The 16,394-nt window shown below is 43.6% G+C and overlaps 1 protein-coding gene across 3 annotated transcripts; it reads right to left on the reverse strand.

Annotated features, from left to right (window-relative positions):
* Positions 1 to 399: 399 nt before the first annotated feature.
* Positions 400 to 16,380, reverse strand: LOC310754293 (uncharacterized protein). Of its 3 annotated transcripts, none has more exons than XM_083596113.1 (7): positions 16,263 to 16,380; positions 8,879 to 8,984; positions 6,801 to 6,992; positions 5,848 to 5,950; positions 3,987 to 4,066; positions 2,178 to 2,343; positions 400 to 766 (listed from the first exon to the last, which is right to left on the reverse strand). In XM_083596113.1, the coding sequence occupies exons 1-7, from the start codon at positions 16,363 to 16,365 to the stop codon at positions 638 to 640; spliced, it is 879 nt and encodes a 292-aa protein (XP_083452239.1). In that variant the 5' UTR covers positions 16,366 to 16,380; the 3' UTR covers positions 400 to 637. The 3 variants fall into 3 exon arrangements, with proteins under 3 accessions (XP_083452239.1, XP_083452238.1, XP_083452240.1); XM_083596112.1 differs by lacking the exon at positions 16,263 to 16,380 and adding an exon at positions 12,261 to 12,433; XM_083596114.1 differs by lacking the exon at positions 16,263 to 16,380 and adding an exon at positions 10,796 to 10,849.
* Positions 16,381 to 16,394: the final 14 nt, after the last annotated feature.

The raw sequence follows: 16,394 nt of genomic DNA on the forward strand, positions 1-16,394 counted from the left end.
GACTGAGGAGCCCTCCCCATGACTGAGCCTGTCTCCATCCAAGGTTCAATAATACCAAAGAGAAAACAATTAATAATAATAATAATAATAATAATAATAATAATAATAATGTGTTATTTATACATATGCCTCCCATCTGACAGGGTTACCACAGCCACTCTGGGCGGCTTCCAACAAATTAAAACACAGCAAGACATCAAACATTAAAAGCTTCCATATCCTGGGCTGCCTTCAGATGTCTTCTAAAAGTCAGTTGTTTATTTCCTTGACATCTGATGGGAGGGCGTTCCACAGGGTGGGCGCCACTACCGAGAAAAAATGGATCCACTGAGTACCAATTATTGCTAGAAGAACAACATGTTATAGAGCAGGACATAAGACGCTTTGGACAGGAAGAGGTGGATTGGTAGGTTCATTTATTAAATAAGAAAGATGCTGCCTGAACAGATTTCTCATTTTAATGGCTGTGCTGATTAAATATTTGCTGCGTCTTGATAGGTATGTATTCATTGGGTGTGGCTTGCGATAAAGCCCTCGTGGAGAAAAGTAGAGGTAAGAGAGCACCCATAAAAGGCTGCACCAAACAATGGAGGACGATTCTGCAGTTGCACGTGTTTTCCATATTTATTAAAAGTTCCTAGGTGTATCTATCCTGCTGGTGCCCGATCCCATAGGGCCTTCCAGCTCTTTGACCATTCAGGTAATTCACTGGTTGATGGCCATACTTCTGGTGCTCAGGCCGAGGTACCACTGATGCCCCGGGTCTCTGTAAGGGAAAGTTAAAATATGAAAATTGGTTGATGCATTGGAAGGACTCCCTGCCCCCTCTCCTAGAGCCTTCTTCCCACTAGCTGCCATGTGGGATTCCAGGACCGTGAGGGAAGCAGGCAAGGATAACACCAGGCCCTTGCTACAGTTCCAGCAAGACTGTTTTCTCTCCCCTACTTCCCACAGGGCCACCTACCACCAACTGTAATTTGCAGCAGGGGGAGAGAAACACCAGGTGACTCCTCCTGCTACAGGGCCACAATTGCTTCTGGGCATGTTCATGAGTTCCATTATTTTTTCCCTTTTCCCACCAGCTTCTACTCCTGTGGATACATTTTCTTAAAGAGCCATGGAGAAGCAAAGAGTTGCAGTGGGGTTGGTCAGCATAAGACAGAAGAAAGGGAGTGGGTAGGTGGGGAAGTAGATTAAGCCCTGGGGCTGCATCCACACCATACATTTAAGGCGCACACACACCCTCAGGAATTCTGGGAACTGTAGGAATTCTGGGTAATAAATGGCAGCTCTCAGGTTTCTTCGTGGGGTTAGGGTAGGGATGCACTTTAAATGTATGGTTGTGCACACAGCCTAAGAATCAGGAAGAGGAAATGGGTGATGTAACAGACAGGCTCTCATAGTTACGTCGAAGGGCTCTTTCCAAATCCAGGTCTAAGCAGTGAGTTGTTTTTTCTTTTATGTTTCATTTTCTGGTCTTTTGTTTTGTCCCACTGCTTCCTCATGAAAAAAAAAAACCCTTTACTGCTGAATCGGAACAAACAGCAATCCACAGAAACCTCAATTGCTGTTTGTTCTGATTTAGCAGTGAATAGCGGGCTTTTCTGGGGTAAGTGGTGGGACAAAAAAACCCCACAGCTCGGACATAGACCTGGAAACTGTGGGTCTGTGCCCGAAAGCATGGCAAAGAAGGAAGTCTGAATAAGCCCTAAGGCTTGCTGAACACCTATGTAGTAAACCTGATACACAAAGGCTTCACATGTGCTCCATTTCCAGGTTCCTAGTGCAAATTTTATCAGTGGGATCTAGGGAATTGTGAACAGAGTTCTGTTTACAGATGGGGATTGTTCCTTTTTCCTACTGCAGCCCTGAAAAGTAACCCCTGAGGACTGGGAATGATGTGGCATCTGGTGCAGGGCATCCTTGCCCAACCAGGTGCTTTTCAGATGCTTTGGACTGCAGCTGTCATCCTCTCAAACCATTGGCCATGCTGACTGGGGCTGGTGGTAATTGCAGTCTAAAACATCTGGCAGCACCATGTCAGGGAAGGCTAGTGTAGCGAGTTCCCACTGGAAAGAGGTGCCTTCCACTCATGCAGAGAGCTCTCTGAATCCTGCCCCAGTAAAAACAAAACAAAAAACCCCACTCCTTGTATAACTGAGATTATTTGTACATACAGGAAATCGTTGCATGGGCATAGCAGAAAATGGGTTTATGTCCTCATAATCCACATCAGGCACCTCACTCTCCCAAGAGTGGAGCTGGCCAGCTTGGAAAGACCGACCCACAAAAACATCATCTTGGCTTGGAACAGCTCTTCTCAATGGCTGGTGAGGCATCTGACTATAATAATCAAATTAAACACTTTTTTTAAAAAAATGCAAATATACATTTCTTATGGGCAGATAAATGTAACAAACAGTTATGTTTCAAGATAAATATGGCACAGTAAACCATTAAGGTGCTGCAAGACTCTGGACTCAGCTATACAGCTGCAAATAAAACATTTTAAATGTGTTGTAAAGTGCAATATACAAATGTGACACTATATGGAGACAGTGAGCTATGCCAAATTCGATGTATTTTTCAAAACATTTTTTTAAAAAGCATTTTCACAACGTTTTTTTTAATATGTTTGTAGATTTCACCTCTGTTACGTTTGCTGCAACAAAATAACATGGCTACTTCTCTGGAATACAGATCTAGGCAAAATAACAACATGATAACCACTTATTGTATGCACTGAATCAAAGTGAATGGCCTCAGTTTGGGGACCTCAGTTTTGGCATCAGTTTAGCTCAAAGCATCCCACCTAGCTGCAGCAAAAAGAAAGATGGGAAGCAGGGCCCAGTCCGTTGGCTCACCTGAGAGACCAGCTGCATCTAGCTTTTCCTCTCCTCAGAGGAAGTGGGGTGTAGTGGTTAAAAGCAGTAGACTGGTAAGCTGTGAACCGGGTTCATGTCTCTGCTCCTCCACATGCAGCTGCTGCTGGGTGACCTTGGGTTAATCACACTTCTCTGAAGTCTCTCAGCCCCACCCACCTCACAGAGTGTTTGATGTGGGGGAGGAAGGGAAAGGAGAATGATAGCTGCTTTGAGACTCCTTCGGGTAGTAATAAAGCAGGATATCAAATCCAAACTCTTTTTCTTCTCCCTTAAGCGGAACCTTCATTACAAACTGGTCATTATAGAAAACTGGTAACGAACTTCTGTCTCGGTTTGCTTGTTTCCTTCCTCACCCCTTTTCCTAATTGTGTCATATGAGCTCCTGCAGATCACAGGCACCACCACAGCTTCTGACCTGCACTCATTCATACAAAGGTCTGAACATAGAATGAACATGCAGCCAAGGACTCTGCCTTTTGCAGGTTTTCTGTACGTAGAGATGAGGTAGGCAAGCAGCTCCTATAGCAGGAGTGGGAAACCTTTTAATCTCGAGGCCCACAATGCCTTCTGGGCAAACTTCCATGGGCCTCATGGTGGTGGCGGCAAAAATTGATGCATGTAAATTTTGCCTTTGTGCATGTTCGCCCACAACTTAACACTATATACACACACACCTATATCCTCTGTCCAGGCAATAACACTTAAGGAAGGTACAAAACAAGGCCAGTGAGAGGTGTGGCCTGGGAGGAGGTTATATGGCCTGAACAGCTGGGGAGGCTGCAGGCAACTGGATACATGTTTATTGGTAAGAAAAGCAAACAGAAAACACATGACTACGTGACAACTATAAGGCATGTTCTAAACTCCAGGTCCATAAAATTTTTAAAATGCCTTGAAAATGATGCAGAGCAATGGAATCTTCTTCCTCAGGAGAAGAAAGCTTTCAAGTAAATCTAGGGCAAATTTCAGAACAGTTCAAGATCATTTTACATTTGAAAATATATAATGGTTTCCATCATAGCCGAGCAGTGTGCACAATTTATCTTCTAGCAGGAAAAATATAACATCATTGTTAAAAAGTTTGACCAAAGGACATCATACCTGTAGCCTCCAGTATATGGTGACTGTATTTGTTCATGAGGGTAACTTTGGAGAGGGTACCTGGGGAATTTAATATCATCCTATACCAAGAAAGAGAAAAAAGAAAGAAGGGGGAATTAAGCGACAAAGTGACTTCTGTTTTGTTATTTTAAAATGTTTATTATGAAAAACAGATGATAACGATGCAACCCTTAAAAACAACAACAACAATCTTTATTATGGTCCAGAGACCCAACAAATTTTTACAAAGCAATACACAAATATGCAATCCCCAAAAACAAATATGCAGTCCCCAAAATAATGAAGACAAATAATGAGATAATATATCTACTGTTACTCACCAGCCTTCATCAACCGTATGCCGTCAAGATATGGGACCCATGCTGACTGAGGCAGATGGGAGTTATAGTATAGCTTAAAACATATCTGGAGGGCACAAGGTTGATGAAGGTTGGTATCCAGGAAGAGAAAATCAGAGTGAACATATGATAGAGTTAAAAACAAACAAACCTGGTTGTTGTACCTTGTCCTTCCTATATTTCTTTTTGCAAAAACTTAGAAAATACTGCCACCATTCTACACATAAATGATTAAAGTTTCTGTTCCTTAACTGTATATTGGGGGTGGAGAACCTGCAGCTCCTAACTCCTTTTGGCCCCAGCCAGGTGACTAACGGTCAAAGATAATATTAACTGTAGCACAGCATCTGATGGGCTACAGGTTCTCCATCCTTGCTGTATAGGAATGTATGAAAGAATCAGTGGCTTTCTCTCCCACAGAAGAAATATAAGTGGTAAGAGCTGTTTGACTGTGGGACCAGTTACCGGTGTCCCTTACTGGAGGTCTTCAAGCAGGGGCTGTACAACCATTGGTCAGGGATGCTCTAGCTAAGGATTTCCTGCATTGAGCACAAGGTGTTGTTGTTGTGGTTGTGGTTCTAAAAAAAACTGTATGATACCAAACCATAAAAGGGCCACCTATTTGCAGAAATGAACTTATTTCCTTGTCAGGCACACTCACAGCTTAGTTTCCAAACTATCCCTATACCATATTTGGCTGGCAGATTTTCTAATAAGATTTTTTTTTTTTTTTTGCTGCACTTTATTCTTTTGTGCTTTACAATACCTACCAGGTGTGACATTTCTTCTAGCCTTTTAGACCTTCTTAGAAGGGAAACGAGACATTTTCTAGATAAGATGTCTGCTGCCTGATGTAAACAAGTTAATTAGCTGCGGGATAGCTTTATCCCGTTAGAGGCACCTTTCAGATCAGAGCTAAATGTTAAGGGAAGTTTTGAATGAAATCCATGCTTTAAATGCTATTTATTTGTATTATTGGGGTTTATCTGTTTTATGCGATGAATAATCCTCCCCCCTGTGCTTTACATATATGTGTTTTATGCCTATGTTGTAATGGCCATTGACTGCAAAGAGTAACAAAACATGAACTGGACTCTTGGCACTGCAGCAGCTATTCGTTGCTGCAGATTCCTCCTCTGACCCCACCAGGAGTCTTCTAGGCCTGGTTGGGATAAAGGAGGACAATCATATTTCAGCTTCTAAGCAAACGTAGTCCATTTGATGTCAGCTAATGCATATGCCCTAATCTCATTTTACATATCAGACATCCATTGTAAATGTCAATTGCAGAGTGGATAGGGGAAGAATGCCTTTCAGAAAAGGCTGCCAGCTATTTCCCTCATTTACAAAAAATAATGCAAAACCCAGGGGCATTTCAAAAATAAACAATGCCATCCACTGGATTAAAAAAAGCACCCCTTTTACCACAATTAAATTCCAAGTCCATAATAAGCAAGCAAGCAAACAAACAAGCAAACAAGAAAACAAACACAATATTTTACCTGTCTTCCTTGTGAATAAGAGGCAGATCTCAACCTATTGGCCAGTTTAGGAGCATATTCTGAATGATGCTGTGGTTCAGGTCTCAGCTGCCTTGCCTGGGTACTGAAAATATATAAGAGTCAAAAGAATGTGACCCCGCGATTCCTTCCTTCCTTCTTCCTTCCTTCCTTCCACATACATATAGAAATTTAGTACACTGCTGGTGAGGAGGGGTGAGAACAGGAACAGCCTGCCCCGTTTCACCACCTGAGGCAAAATGGGAATGTGCTGTGCCCTGCCCCCACTTCTACCACTGCCAGAATACCCACTCCTTTCTCAGTGGGGTGTTCGTCTAAGCATTGTCACTTGTCTTCTTTGTACAGGGGGCAACTGTGCACAGGTGAGAGAGGAGGGCATTCTGGCACCAGTGGAAACAGTGGGGCAGGTGAGGTACCACCACTTGCACTTCCTACTTTTTTAAAAAACAAAGTAATAAAAATAAATAAAATGTGCACCCCACACCTGAGACCATTCCCTTGTAACTATCCAACCTCCCAAAATTTCAACACCTATTGCGATTGCCATAGGGCTTTAAAGGTCAGCACCAACACTTTGAATTGTGCTCGGAAACGTACTGGGAGCCATTGTAGGTCTTTCAAGACCAGTGTTATATGGTCTCGGCATCAGCTCCCAGTCACCAATCTAGCTGCCGCATTCTGGATTAGTTGTAGTTTCCAGGTCACCTTCAAAGGTAGCCCCACACAGAGCGCCTTGCAGTAGTCCAAGCGAGAGAAATTCATATTTCAGTTCGAGAAGTGTGAAGTCCATTGTTCTCCATTAAAATACAAACAGCACCTAATTTCTCCTTGATTTCTACTTGGGATCAAACTAGGTAAGTGTGCATAGACTTGCAGCCTACAAGGATGTTCATTTGGGAAATAAAAGATTTCCACTGCAATATATACTGACTCACCGGCTTCGCTTGGCTTGTTTCTCTGGCTTGTCCTTGCAATACCGGACCCACTGTGTTGTGACAGCAGCTGCAAAAGACAGAGCCACTGCGGGGAAAACCACGACTAAAATCAAGTCCAAAGTGCTCCAAAGCTCCTCGCATTTGACACCCATGTACCAGTAATTTTTCCAGCCATTTTGGTAGGAAGGGCACCTGTGGATGGAATCAAGCAAAGCAACATCAAAACAGTTTGCGTCAACCCCCTAATAGTATGATTACAACCCATCGCAATGCTTTTGTGCTGGGGTGCTATCCAGTGACGTGCGGCCAAATTGGGCAGGGCTGCAATTTTTAACCTTGCTGTTTTCCTCACAATGGAACTTGTTTGTCCACAGACTGCTTGCAGGGGCCATGGGGCCAGTATGACTAAAGCGCTACTGGCACATGAAGGACCGTGATGAGTGCCAGAGTCCAAGGAAACGCTGTATACCTTCCCGCTGCAGCGGTACCTATTTATCTATTTGCACTGGTGTGCTTTCAAACTGCTAGGTTGGCAGAAGTTGGGACAGAGCAACGGGAGCTAACCCTGCCACACAGATCTGAACTGCTGACCACAGAGCCACCTGGTTGACCAGTTTGTGGTTTAGACCACAGCACCACCCGCGTCCCTAGTGGAACTTGTACAGCACTTTAGGAAAGTGTGCCATCTTACACACGCAAAGGGCCAGAGGTAAAATGTAGGGTGGCCATAAATCCTCTTTTTCCAGGACATGTCCTCTTCTTCAGGGGGAAAATTTCTGTCTGGTTGGATTTTTTTAATTTGCCAAAATGTCTGGGGGTGCAGGAGCGGGCTACTTTTTATGTTACACACGTAGTACTAGACAAGCAAGTGCAAAACATATACATACTGTGTGAGTTTTGCATGATGCAGGAAAGGACCAGGTCTTTGCTATTTTCAAGGGACATTGTAGAATGCGTCCGCTCCCACACAGAGTGTTTGTGCGGTGAGCTTTTTCATAGGGAAACAGAGCCAGAGGTGCAACCTTGTGAGGGGCATGGGAGGGGCAACGTCATGTGTGTGACGTTGTGATGTCCTAACGTCATGCACATGAGCATCGCGCCTCCCTCCCTAAGCTGGGCAGAAGATTCCCGGGTTTTGTGAAGGAGGTGCCAGGGCTCTGACAGGATGCTGGGGACCTCCTGCCTCCTTCCAAAAGCCAGATGGGCTTTGGGAAGATGGCAGGACAGATCTTGGACACATTGGAGCCTTGCACCTTCCTGCCTAAGCCAGGTAGAAGCTTCCTGGGCTTTGGGAAGGAGGCACCAGGGGAACATTTAGCGGCCTAGCCTCGTCCCCTTAGTCCAAAGGCCGCATGCCGCTGCCTGCAACCCCTCTCCCCACTCCACCCCACCCCAGGCACCAGCAAATTTGTGCTCTTTTTTGCCATTCAATATATGGCAACCCTAGAACTCAAGTAGACTCTCTCTCTTTCTCTGAACCTTTGGGTTCTTCCCTCTTTTCACAGACCACACACTTCTTGGCTTCTTATGCCCGGTTGGAAAGTGTCCTTGAGCTAGGACAGCGCCTTTTGCATGCTTGGATAGATAGTACTGGAAATGTGGGGAATGTCACAGCCTCTGACATTTGCACAGCTGGGGTGTCGCCTACTGTAGAAACGTGGGTCATATGCATGGCCCCACTCACTGTGGAATCTGGCTTCTTTCTCCACTGGCATGCGACCTCCCTGAAAGTTGCCTATGGGGGAATGTGGCTTGGGTTGAAAAAGTTCCCCACCCATGGCTTAAGCACATGGTGCCTGCGTAGACATGGCAGTTGGTGCAGTGGGGCTGCACCACTCATCTGACCTCCTTCTGGCTGCACTGATGCTGCATACCAGGATGGAGAGGCAATGGGACAAAGCTAATTCAGCACAGCTGCTGCACATCTATTCCACGTCATCCTTGCTACAGGCCTCTCTCTCCCCTCCACCCCTGTTATAATATGCAGCAGTGAGGCGGACAGAGGGAGGTCAGGTGCCCAACCATTGTCTTTCCCCACAAAGCTCAACCAAACCCTAAAAGGATGGAAAGTAACTTACTTGCAAAAGGGAATTTGATCTTTACAACCACAGGCAACTCCTTCTGGGCAGAAATCACTTGTACTGCCTGGACAATCATCAAGGTCAGCCACACCGGAACAATTGGCTGAAAACAGTGGGGAGAGAGTTGAGCTGCATAGCAATTGGTCATGTTGACCATAATTTAAGATACCTATAGAGATAATTTGTGAGCATATTCTAATGATGTGCTACTTTGTCTCAGGGACCCCGCGGACCTGAGTTGTTTTGCAGGGGTATTTAACATGCCACTTGGCCTATTGCTCAATATCCAAAAAAACCCCAAAGTGCTGCACCAACAAGCACAAAACAACCCCTCTGCAACACCACAATTCCAACTTAATGGTGTAACGTTGGAAAAAGTTGACCACTTTTCCTACCTAGGCAGTTATCTTACCACAAGAGCCAACATTGATGCCAAAATCCAGCATCGCCTGAGCTCTGCGAGTGCAGCTTTCTCCTGACTGAAGTGCAGAGTGTTTGAGGACTTGGACCTTCAGAAGGAAACCAAAATGCTAGTAACAAGCCATTGTACTACCAACTTTACTGTACACTTGTGAAACATGAACCTTTTATAAATGCCATCTCCAGCTCCTTGAAAGATTCCATCTGAAATTTTTTACAGATCACTTGGGAAGACAGATGAACTAATGCCAGTGTACTGGATGAAGCAAAGATTACCAGTGTCAAAGCAATGATTCTTCAACATCAACTTTGTTAGACTGGTCATGTTGTTCTGGTGCCTGATTATTGTCTTCCAAAGCAACTACTATATTCCCAACTTAAGAATGGAAAGCAAAATACCAGTGGACAACAAAAGATAACTGGGAAACTCTGCGAGTGCTCCAATGAAGAACAGCCTTCACCAAAGGTGTCATAGACTTTGAAGAAGCATGAACTCAGGACGCAAAGGAGAAATGTGCCAAGAGGAAGGCACACTTGGCAAATCCACACTGTGATCAACTCCTGACATGAAACCTATGTCCCCACTGTGGAAGGATGTGTGGATCCAGAATTGGCCTCCACAGTCACTTACGGACTCACTGTTAAGACCGTGTTCATGAAAGACAATCTTACTTGGCTACAAGTGATTGCCAAAGAAGCAGAAACGGGTATTCAACATGCCACTGGTGCAAGAACAGTGCATTAGTAGTGGATTTATATAGGACCACCAACATTTCATCCTGCTTTATTATTTATCATTATTACGTATTATTATTATTTGATATAAACAAACACACCTGCCCCGATGCATGAAGCACCTTTGCTCCCTGCTTCATACGAGCCACAATTAAACCAGAGAGCCTCTAATTAACAATACCTATTTCATCTAAACTGAGAAACTATGGATGGTATTTAACTTTTATTCAGAGCAGACCTGCTGAAATTAAAATACCTAACTTTCAGGTAGTCATATCCATTCATTTTAACTGGACTAATCCCAGTAAAACTTGGTTGAGTACCACCCAATGGCTGATACCTAGGGTGGTCTGCTGCCATATGCAACCACATCACTCTGGAAAGGTAGGTCTCTGCTGCTTGCTGGGAGGGACGAGACAACAGGGAGGCTGGTACAGTGAAAACTTGCCTGCAGAGCTGATCCAACACTCCTGCCAGTGCATTTGCACTACTCTGATGCAAAGATACACAAAGGTGTACCTCCTAAAATTACTTCTGTTGTTCTGTTTTTGTTTATTAATATTACTACTACTACTACTATTACTATTTGCCTGACCTACACCATAAGGTGTGAGGGTGAGTTACAACCACACAAAAAGATTTTAAACCAGTTAAAACAAATTACAATCAGAAGAATGGGGGCTGGGGGGTGGGGTTAAGAACAGGCCAAGGTAAAGAGATGTATCTATAGCATATGAGAAAACGTATACCAGTAAACACCTGAGAGCAGATCAGAAGCCTGTGACCTCCTTTGCATCTGGTTAATAATAATAATCATCATCCACCTCCGGAATTACTGGCAGGGACCACTGTTGTTGATAGGGTGACCATTAACACATTATCATAAAAGAGGACACAGAACTGCATGACATCTCTGTGTGCTATTTTATATGTATGGATGCAAACTTATGACTAATGCAGAGAAGACTATGATCAGGTAATCTGAGTGCTGCTCTTTCTGCCCTCAAGATGCTAATGGCTGATGGAAAACTTTAAGGTACCTCCCTTCCTAGGGTTATTAGGGGAAGAGCCGTGGCTCACTGGTAGAGCCTCTGCTTTACATGTAGAAAGTCCCAGGTTCAGTTCCCGCTGGCATGTCCAGGAAGGGCTGGGAGATCCTTTCAAATAAAAGCCAACTCCTGCTTTTCCTTTGAATGTTCTCTTTCAGCAACCTAGTTTAGGGAGCTTTCTAACTGTTGCTATTGCTAGTCAGAAAAACATAAGAACATAAGATGATTCCAGCTGGATGAAGCCAAATACTTACCTAGTCCAGTATCCTTTTCCCCACAAGTGACCAAACAGATGCCTAGAGGAAGCCCTGGTTGATCTCTCGCACACCATCTAGAGATCTTCCAGTACACCCTTATCTACATCTGTCATGCCTACCCCTGCCTGACGGCACAATTCTACTCATATTTCTCCAGAAGTAAGTCCCATTGTGCTCAATGGGATGTATCCCCAAGTCCAGGGGCAGAGAACTTGTGGCCCTTTCATACGTTGCTGGATTTTCATCACGTCCAGCCAGAATGGCCAATAGCCTAGGATATTGGGAGATGCAGTCCAGCATCCTTTGAAGGGTTGCAGTTCCCCAGCCCTGCCCTGAAATCGTAACCCAACCTACTGCGGATTAATATTGGACTCCTTAAGTTCAGGCCCCATGTGACCACATGTTTAAAGCAGTGTTATACCACTTTAAGAAGAAGAAGAAGAAGTTTGGAGTTGATATCCCGCTTTATCACTACCTGAAGGAGTCTCAAAGCGGCTAACATTCTCCTTTCCCTTCCTCCCCCACATCAAACATTCTGTGAGGTGAGTGGGGCTGAGAGACTTCAAAGAAGTGTGATTAGCCCAAGGTCACCCAGCAGCTGCATGTGGAGGAGCAGGGAAGCGAACCGGGTTCACCAGATTACGAGTCCACCACTCTTAACCACTACACCACACTGGCTCCCAGTCATGCCCTCCCCCAAAGAACCCTGAGAACTGTAGTTGGTTATTGGTGCTGAGGAAGACTCTTATTCTATTTACAAAGCTACAATTCCCAGAGCAGTTTAACAACTAATCGCTTTTCCCAGGAAACTCTGGAAACTGTAGCTAAGTGAGGGGGATCAGTCAGGATTGCGTTTTGCACCTAGGGGGATCTTGTTCAACTAGGTCTCATCTATAACCAGCCCCAAATGTTTCTTACGATCTGCAGCTTCCGTCGTCAGCCAACTCTTGGACAACACGGCCAGGAGAAGGAAGAGAGCACCAGAGGTTAACATGGTGGGATGCTGTTTGGTACAAGAGTTAATCCTCTTCTCTGGGACTCTCCTGCCCATCGGAGATTCTCCTTCAGTTTTGATTTCTTGTTCTTGTTCTTTCTCCTTATGGCAGACCAAAGGTCCTGGATTTTGAACTTGTTTTACAGCATCCTTCTTGTAAGCAATTACTAATTAACTTTTCTAAGGCAAACCTATTTGGATCCATTTTTTTATTTTTAAAAATTACAAAAGAAATAAAATATTTATAAATATATATTCAATTCCATAATACCACACATCAATGGTGGTTTAAGGAGCACTACATAACTTAATAGCTATCCTTGGTTACTATTCTATTTTGAGCAGGAGATCAAATTGTATGAGTGAAAATAATATATGAACATTGAACATTGTCCTGGAGTTTTAGTTTTATATTCCAGTTATCTCTCTCTCTCTCTCTCTCTCTCTCTCTCTCTCTCTCTCTCTCTCAATATATAAAACACATCCTCTAATAGCTCTTTTATAGCATACAAAATAAATCAACAATGCTATATTCAGTGATTTTTTCTGGGGGGACGCATATCCCTAAACATTTTGTGAATCTGGGTAAGGGTAAGCACTGGGTAAGGGGCATGTCTCCCCTAACACTTGGAGGGTATCAAAAGGACACAATCCACGGTCGTCCGTTAATGCTTTTTTGTGTGTGTGAGCGGGGATGGAAATCCCCGTCTCCTAGATGAAAAGGTAAGGGTGCTGGGCTTAATTGCTGCTTCCAAGGACAGCCCCATCAAGCTACCATGGTAAACTCTGGAATACCTTTGAATTAGGACATAATTGGCAAGTGAAGAGGCAGCCTGCTAAATAGGTCCTGATTTATGCTGGAGGGGAAAGGAAGTCAATGTTGTAAGTAATGGGTTTTTTTGGGGGGGGGATCTGCGTTATCTACCCTCCCCTAAAGCAATGGAATGCAAAGTTTTTGGGAAGAGGACTTTAAAGATACTCCTTGCATTGCATATATTTTATAACTAAGGACTAATGGATCTGAGGATTGGCAGGATGGACTGCAGGAAAATTAATTAGTTGGGGAGGAGGAGGATGGAGAGGAGATAGGGATTTTGTTGAGATTACACCAGCCTCCCTTTCTGAAGCTTGAAGTTGGAAATAAGAACAGTGAACGGGACAGGATGGACCACAGTGTGTTGATGGCTTCTGAGACTTTCAGACAGGAAAGAAGAGATATGGATGGTGTTTCTTTGTTAATGAACTTGTTGTGTGTCAAACTGAGGATAAAATATGGCGAAATGTGAAGGGTTGGTGATGCTGGGAGACTGGCAGCGTTAGAGGGGGAGAATGTCTATTATATAAACCAAAATGTTTCTAGAGGTTTCGTTTTCACTCTCTGCATACTGCACCCGTGAGGCTGAGTTGTTAACTACTGGGGCCAGATGTCCAATAGCAATGTTCAAGGCCAGATTAAGGAGGAATATATGTATGTCGTCAGTGAGGAAGCAAGGTCTGTTTTTCCCCCCAGGCAAAGTGTCACTCAAGATGTATCAGAAGGAAATGTTTGAAAATTGATGAATGGCTATTATAGATAGATAGAAGAGGATTTATTCTACTTGACTATTTTGAGGACATGTTATAACAACGTATAAAAGCTATAGCAGAAATTGGTAACTGAACAGGTGATGTGTAGGGAGAAGGGATGAATGAAATGATAGTTGGAAAAGTTATATTATTGAGAGCAGCAAATGAGGAAGGAAAATAGAGGGGACATATGGGGTGGGTAGAAAGACAACTTTTAAATTTATATTGAATTTGTATTAATTTTGTGACAATTTGTTAAAAATTATGGAATATCAATGAAAATAATTGGCAAAAAAAGGAGAAAGAATGGTGGGCGAGGTGATACAGAAGCTAAATATTTAGGGCAGGAGTACGTAAGGGTTCTGTAGTTCTCTAGTAGAATGGGGAGTAAAGCTTACATACAGCTACCCACCCACCACCCAAAACAGACTACTGAATGTAACTGAAATGAATTACTTGGCTTATTAATATCTCAAGATTAATGGAAATGATACAAAATAGAATCATATAATTTACCTACAAAATGGAAAAATATAAAATTGAACAGATAGAAATTGATTAGATAGAAATTGAGTTTAGGATTCTAGCCTTAGTTGGCTAATCTGCCTGTTAAAATGTACCATGCAATACCAACAGTACCCCCAGGAATTCTTGATTCTGGCAATGGGCCACTATCACCATACATTTAAAGCACATCCATCACATATGTAAAGCACATGGCTCTCCCCAAAGAATCCTGGGAACTTAAGTTGGTAGCTGTTTGTGGGGTGGATACAATTCCCAGGATTCTTTGGGAGAAGCCATGTGCTTTACATGTGCGATGGATGTGCTTTAAATGTATGGTAAGGATCTGCCCACGGAAGAAGAAAACAGTATGATTATTGTGACTTTTCCTGACCTTTGCACTTTTAGTTTGAGGAAATGAACTGATTAAATTGAGAGTCTGTGATTTAGATAAGGCTCTCTTGAATACCATGATGGCAGCACAAGTACCACAAGTGCACAGTTCCTACTCACCCGCTCAACACATGTTCATTCCTGTGAATGGAAGGCACCATGATCTGAAAAACTGCCATAGCACTTGCCTGTCAGAACAGAATTATGTTTTAAGTTGGCAGAAGCCAAAAAGCTACTTTAGACACAGTCAAGGGAAATTCTATGTCCTGTGGAATTCTTAACCCACGGACCCCTTGGTCCTATTTTATTTTATTAAATTTGTATATCTCCCTGTTAGTAAATCAGTCCACCAAAGCTGCATTTTGTAATTGGTACAATTCACATGACTATCTTGAGAGAGTGTGAGAACAGGAAGAAACAGTCTTATCTCTTCCAGCTGCATATGTTCTTTTATAACTGTGCTTTTGCTTTTACAGTCCCCGTTTGTTCTTAGAGCTGAAGAGAACGGTAACCATTATGCATTTCTCTGTGTATAGTCTGTAAATAAATAGTAGCTTAGTTCTACGGTGTCTCCTGCTTATTACTATACAAAGTCAGGAGATTAGTGTGCATAAATCATTATGATGTGTGTCGCTGGAGCATCTGGAGTAGAAGGCAGTAGCTTTTCCAGAACCACGTTCACCGAAGGACAGCTGGAGGAAGGGGGGGCTGCCGATACCCCAGGGCATTTTCTAACACTCCCTTCATTATAAGATCTCAGGGCAGTATACAGAATAAAATGCAGAATAAAGGTAAAGGGACCCCTGACCACTAGGTCCAGTCGCGGACGACTCCGGGGTTGCGGTGCTCATTTCACTTTACTGGCCAAGGGAGCCGGCATTTGTCCGCAGACAGCTTCCGGGTCATGTGGCCAGCATGACTAAGCCGCTTCTGGTGAACCAAAGCAGCGCACGGAAACGCCATTTACATTCTGGAGCGGTACCTATTTATCTACTTGCACTTTGACGTGCTTTCGAACTGCTAGGTTGGCAGGAGCAGGGACCGAGCAATGGGAGCTCACCCCGTTGCGGGGATTTGAACCGCCGACCTTCTGATCAGCAAGTCCTAGGCTCTGTGGTTTAGACCACAGCGCCACTCGAGTCCCAAAATGCAGGATAAAAACAAGTAATTAAGTAAAACAAACAACAGCAATTTTCGCTCCCGTTTCTGTTTCTTTCAGAATTCTCTGGCATCCCTTATCTTAATCTTGAAGAAGTAAAATCAGGCACAGTGCTAAAGTAACATATCATTGACTACTCCACAGATTTTCCATGTACCACCTGAGCAGAGCTCACAAGCCACTGGTGGTTTGTGGACCACTGTTTGAGAACCTCTGCCTTAGGTGACTGCAAGGGTGAGGATGGGCCTAAATATCTCCCATTAGGATTTTTGAACATGGAAAGCTATCATAATAGTTGACCCACCTCTGTGTTGTTTCTTTGAGTCCCTCTCCTTCCCACCTGTGCAAAGCAATTCACTAAAGGGGAGGAGATTAGGGGAGGTAGAGAATTGTGACACTGATCCCATTGTGACTCTTCATATGATCCACATATGCT

The sequence above is a fragment of the Podarcis filfolensis genome (assembly GCF_964270895.1).
Source record: "Podarcis filfolensis genome assembly, chromosome: Z".
Classification (NCBI taxonomy): Eukaryota; Metazoa; Chordata; class Lepidosauria; order Squamata; family Lacertidae; genus Podarcis; species Podarcis filfolensis.